This window comes from Chiloscyllium plagiosum, chromosome 20, assembly GCF_004010195.1.
Source record: "Chiloscyllium plagiosum isolate BGI_BamShark_2017 chromosome 20, ASM401019v2, whole genome shotgun sequence".
In the NCBI taxonomy this organism is placed as follows: domain Eukaryota; kingdom Metazoa; phylum Chordata; class Chondrichthyes; order Orectolobiformes; family Hemiscylliidae; genus Chiloscyllium; species Chiloscyllium plagiosum.
In genome coordinates this window covers 45,156,619-45,162,618 of record NC_057729.1, presented here as the reverse complement: position 1 = coordinate 45,162,618, position 6,000 = coordinate 45,156,619, and the positions used below count along the sequence as shown (strand labels likewise).

The 6,000-nt window shown below is 40.1% G+C and overlaps 1 protein-coding gene across 11 annotated transcripts in view; it reads left to right on the top strand.

Moving 5' to 3' along the window:
• zmynd8 (zinc finger, MYND-type containing 8) overlaps window positions 1-6,000 on the top strand; it is a 116,199-nt gene that overhangs the window by 87,699 nt on the left and 22,500 nt on the right. For 8 of the 11 annotated variants that reach the window (XM_043710696.1, XM_043710700.1, XM_043710703.1 and 5 more), the window contains 2 exons: window positions 4,200-4,690; window positions 5,432-5,581. In XM_043710696.1, the coding sequence (XP_043566631.1) occupies window positions 4,200-4,690; window positions 5,432-5,581 (641 nt within the window). The remainder of the gene's footprint in view (window positions 1-4,199; window positions 4,691-5,431; window positions 5,582-6,000) is intronic. The other 3 variants (XM_043710704.1, XM_043710702.1, XM_043710701.1) reach the window with 1 other exon arrangement.

Here is a 6,000-nt window from a genome sequence, read left to right as displayed (position 1 = left end):
CTGATGTTTCCTAAAATCTGGGAAATCCAATCCTCCCCTTGCCTGTGGAAGCTGTAGCTTTTTCAGCTTAATGAGGGGCCTTCTATGATTCCAGATAAAGGAACCCAACCAGCCATATAATTTACGTAGTGCCAGCCTCAGCAGCATCACTGGAAGCATTCTCATAGGGTATAGGAGATGGGGTAGGACATTCATTTTAATTAGTGCTATTCTACCTAGCCAGGAAATTGGAAGGTGTCCTCATCACTGGAGGTCCTGCCTTATCCTTTCCAGTAAATGCACAAAGTTAGCCTTGTATAACTGACCAAATACTGGGATAATAAAAATGCCTAGATATAAAGCCGTCCAGGAACCACCGAAAAGGAATGTGGGATCCATCCAATAAGTGGGATATACTAGCCAGGCCACCCATTGGCATAGCCTCCGATTTCGAGAAATTAATTTTATAGCCTGAAAATACACTAAATGTATTAATAACTTGGATTAAGCGAGGCACGGACATCAGAAGATTACTGAGAAATAGAAGAACATCATCTGCATAAAGGGTAATTTTATGTGTACCTGTACCAATCTTCAGGGCCATTCTATTAGGGTCAGCCCGTATAGCTTCTGCTAGTGGCTCAATTATTAGCGATAATAGCAATGGCGAAAGAGGGCATCCCTGACGACAGCCCCTACCCACACTGAAGCTATCCGAGCCTAATCCATTGGTAATCACAACTGCTTTGGGATCACTATACAGTGTTGAGACCCATTTGGTAAATACCTTTCCAACGTCAAACCTTTCCGATGTGTAAAGCAAATATGACCATTCAACCCTGTCGAATGCCTTTTCCGCATCTGATGAGACTACTACTCCTGGTATCTTTCCCTGATGGCAGGCTTGAAACCCTTCTAACATTATTGGAGGATTTTAAAATCTACATTTAGCAAGGATATTGGTCTGTATGATGCGCAATCTTCTGGGTCCTTTCCTTTTTTGAGGATAAGAGAGATATTCGCCTCTTTCAGCGAAGGCGGGAGACAGCCCTGACCGAATGAATAGTTATACATGTCCATAAGTGGACCAGCCAATATTCTTGTAAATTCTTTATAGAATTCAGCTTGAAAGCCATCTGGGCCAGGCACCTTACCGCTCTGAAGTTGCCTGATTGCTTCACGTATTTCTTGGATTGTTAGGGGAACATTCAGGACCGATACCTGTTCCGGGGTTAGGTCCGGAAAGGTCAGGTTTTTAAAAAATGACTGCATCCTCCTAGTCCTGTCTTCTCAATCCTGCGATTTATATAAATCAGAATAAAATTTTCTAAAGATTGCTTTAATCCTTTTATGATCACGAGTCAGAATACCCGTACTTTCCTTGATAGATGTGATAGGTTGAGGGGCCGCCTTTTTCTTTGCAAGAAATGCTAAGTATCTACCAGGTTTATCGCCAAATTCATATAACCTTTGTTTTGCAAATAATATTTCCCTCTTAGCCGTTTGGGTAAGCGTGGTGTTTAGAGCTGTCCTAAGGGCCATAATTTGATTATAGAAGGTCTGTCAGCGTATGCTGTTTCAGCCACTTTTAAGCGAGCTTCGAACAGACGCTGTTGTTCTCCCTTTTAATTTTTTCTGGGTCACTGAGTATGAGATGATCAAACCTCGTGCGTAAGCTTTGATGGTCTCCCACATCATTGATGGGTTGCTAGCCGTACCTGAATTAATTTCTAAAAAAGTTTTAAATTCTTGAGAGAAGTACTTTACAAATTTACTGTCTTTCATCAGGAAGGGGTCCATACGCCAATGCCAGGGGGATGTCTCATTGTTCCTTGCCTTGATTTCCATATGTACAGCAGCATGATTGGAAATTGCTATACTGCCTATTTTACAGGATGATATGGAATTTTAAAAAATCGAGGGGGCAAAAAACATATCAATTCTGGTATGACATTTATGTGGATTGGAGTAAAAAGAAAAATCTCTGCCCTGTGGACGAAGGTATCTCCATATATCTACCAGTCCTAATTCTTTGTTCAAATCCACCAGTTGTCTAGATCTGGGAGATACTCCTGCAGTACTCTTGGGAATCCTATCTATTTCTGGATCCATAATACAATTAAAATCTCTCCCTATAATTGTATGACAAGCACCGAGAGCCATCAATTTTGAGAAGGATTCCATTATAAACTTAAAAGGATGTGCTGGGGGGGCAATACAAATTTAAGATCCCACATTCCTCTCCATTTATAAGGGCTTAAATCAGAATATATCGTCCAGATTCATCTTTTATCTGATCTGGGATTTTGAAAGGGAATTTTTTCGGATAACGACTCCCCTGCTTTTTGAGTTGAAAGAAGAGAAAAAGGCCTGATCAAATCCACCCTGTCGTAATTTCAAATGTTCTTTATCCAATAAGTGTGTCTCCTGTCGGAGAACTATATCAACCCTTTCTTTCTTAAGGTTTGATAATATTTTCTTCCTTTTGACTGTTGAATTACTCCCCTTGACATTCCAGGTGCACCACTTAACTGACTGATCAACCATAATCATCCGGGCAAATCCGAGACCCCTCGGGAGGGGAAACCCTATCCAGAACATCCCAAGCATAGAGCATATAAAATTCACAAAAATAAAGGCTCTTTAATACACTGATGTCAATATTATACAAAACTATTTCTAAATTTTAAAAAAAAACGTATTTAAATGGAGATTTTCCCCCTTGTTCCCAGGGGGTATCACTTCCTTTCCAAAAGTCCATCATATCTTCTCCCAACCAGTGCCCCACCCTTGACCCAGGCGCCCCTCAATAGGATGAAGAGAATTCAAATATACTACAGAGCTAGAGTTAACAGTAAGCACCCTACCACCCCCCCCCCACACGCACACACCAACACCTGGATATATTTGGTAATGTTAATACCAGAGAAAATCGTTAAGTAGAGAACAAATAAATAAATCCCTCTCCCCACCCCCAAGATAATAATAAACAGTAAGGTAAAAAAAAAATTAATATAAAAAAGAGGGGATGTAAACCGGAGTGGGGGAAGAGCAAAACAACATCAATTAACTCTTACAATTTATCTAAGAGAGTCCAAAAATTCCTTGGCCTTCTCCAGTGATCCAAAGTTATACACTGACCCTTCATGGTTAAAGCGTAGCGTTGCTGGGTAGCGCAAGGAGTACTGAATATTTAAGTCCCTTAAACACTTCTTTGCTTCATCAAATGCGTTCCTCTTTCGGGCCAGAGCTGAGGAAAAGTCCTGGAATAACATAATCTTGGCTCCTTTATAAATCATGGTTTGGGAATCTTTCTCAAGATTTCTGGAAGCTTCCCTTGAATCTCCCCAGATCAAGAATTGCAATGAGCTAAGGGTAACAAATTTGTCCAGGACACCAGCCCCTTCTAACTTCCTAAATGAAGGTACAGTCTTATTTCAGTATCTCACATGAGGCATGGTTTTCTTAACAGATTCATCCTGCTGCTTGTATTATTGTCTGTGGCCACCTTTCCAGCAGTAACCAGAATTTATAACTTTCTATTCTATTTTTGGTGACAACAGCAATGCATTAATGTAGCATTTTCTTTGGAATGAGATATCCCAGAGATTATCATATAGAATTTGATGCCAAGCTAAAGATTATTTGATCAGTTTAGTCAATGGGCAGGCTATAATCAGTGCATTAAGAGGGGAAATGCATGGGAGAAGTGGAGAGAAATTTAGGAAGTTAGTTCCAGAGCATGGAACAGAGGGAATTGAAGACAAAGCCACCAATAGTGGTGAAGAAAATTGGGTGTGTGAAAGAAGCCAGGTTTGGAAGAATGCAGCTCTGTGGGTCCTGGGCTTCGGATGATTACAACAATAGAGAAGGACAAAGGCAGGGAAGGATTTGAAAACTACGTAAGGATTTTAAATCAAGGTGTGACCGAGAGTGCCAAGAGTCATTGTAGATCAGCGAGCACAAGAGTGAATGTGACTTCATGTGAGAGGGCAGAAAATGACACTGTTTCACCCAGGAATTTCTCTTGTACTTAAGCAGTTGAATAAAAACAAAAGCAGCTATCGATGAGAAGGTCACCTGCATATTTTCTTAATACTTTTGTTGTTGGAATGTGGAGTTAAGAAAACCAGAATTGGAAAAGATATACAGTAGACCTTGAAGCAAAGCAAATTATTTTGATTTCAAATTTACAAATACATTTTCTCTTCTAAATGCAGGGCCTGGGTTCCAATAAACAATTGCTACCTCATGTCAAAGGAAATTCCCTTTTCTGTGAAAAAGACTAAAAGCATCTTCAACAGTGCAATGCAAGAAATGGAAGTTTATGTGGAGAACATTCGCAAAAAGTTTGGGGTATTCAATTATGCACCTTTCCGGTCACCGTACACTCCCAACAACCAATTTCAGATGTTAAAAGATCCCCAGAATCCAGCAGCAGGGACTGCTAAACCTGATAAATATGAAAAAATGAAATTAAACTTTGATATGACTGCATCACCGAAGATAGTTCTCAGCAAGTCCATGTTAATCAGTGGTCCCAATAGGAGAATTTCACTAACGGATATGCCCCGCTCGCCCATGAGTACAAACTCTTCAGTACATACTGGTTCTGATCTAGAAACTGAACCTGCCGAAAAGAGTATGAAAGCAGTTTCCAGTCACTTCAGTGCAAGTGAGGAGTCCATGGATTTCATTGACAGGAATACAGGTATGATTCCCCAATGTAAGAACCTGGGTGAGTAACTGACAAAGAAAAGAGGACTTAAATTTGCTTCATTTTCTAAAAGCAGTCAATGGGAGGTTTAACTTCTATACCTCTTAGAGCAGAACTTATGCTTAGGTATTATTCCAGTAGTGAATTCAGATACACATGGCTGCATCATTGAGAGGCAGAAATGGTTCATGCTGGTCAATTTTATATAGACATTCCAGAAAACATGTGCAGCTTTAGCATGGATTTTAAATAGTTTTTTTTTCATGTTGTTTCATTTGAATGGTGGATACTGTATTGTAGAGATGATGTGCCAGTGTCACCAGCATCTAAGTGGTGGTATTTGCTAATTTGTTGGATGAGTTGCTAAAAATCTTGAGCTGTATTCACAAACTTCAGAGACTTGTGCATCATTGTTTACACCAAATGAGCAAAAGGGAACGTGGGGATGCTTGATGAATTGCCATTGAATATGGAATTTATCTAGTGAATTAAATATATCATTAAAAATGAAGTTACTAGTTGTGCAGGAGTCCCTTGTAGGCTTGATGGATTCCATATTCACTGGTTAAACAGACTGTTCTACTCAATGACTGTACGGCGTGTGCAGTTATTGGAAAACAACCTTTAACCCCCTGCTGACTTAATGCTCAGTTGTGGCATAGGTTGCAAACATTTTGTTCAAAACCTGGAATTCTCCGCCAGCTCCACATTGACCCAGTTTGTTTCCTCTTTCAGCTTCTCCTGGATCTGTGAAGACGAGTCAAGCTGGCAGTGTGTCGGGCAGCCCCAAACCCTTCTCTCCTCAGTCCTCCACTCCCATTGCTGCTAAATCAGAAAGGACTTTGAAAACCCCTCCTACGGGCAGCATCCTTAACCTAAACCTTGGTTAGTTATGACCATAAAATGTTTTTCCATCTGTTTTGTAGCATTTTTGGTCGAAGTGTAGTGAGCTAAACAGACTGGGTGGGATGGAGTGTATGTGTCTGTGTGTATGTGTGTGGAAAAGAAATGGTCTGGGCTTGTGTATGACATCCTGGAAAGACACAGAATTGGAAGAGACTTTGGAGCAAGATGTATAATTTCTTTTGGAGGGATATAGATGTACAAAAATAAAAGTATGTCATCCTTTTTAGAATTGACCACCAAGTTAATGGTTCAGTAGACTTGCTCCTATTGTGTACAGCCCCAATTATTTTAGATACACTCTCTTTCTTTTTATTTGATGTCTGAAGGTTGTAAAGTATGCAGAGAAACAGTAGACAACTTTTCCAAAAGGCTTGTATATACTGAGCACATGTTTGTCC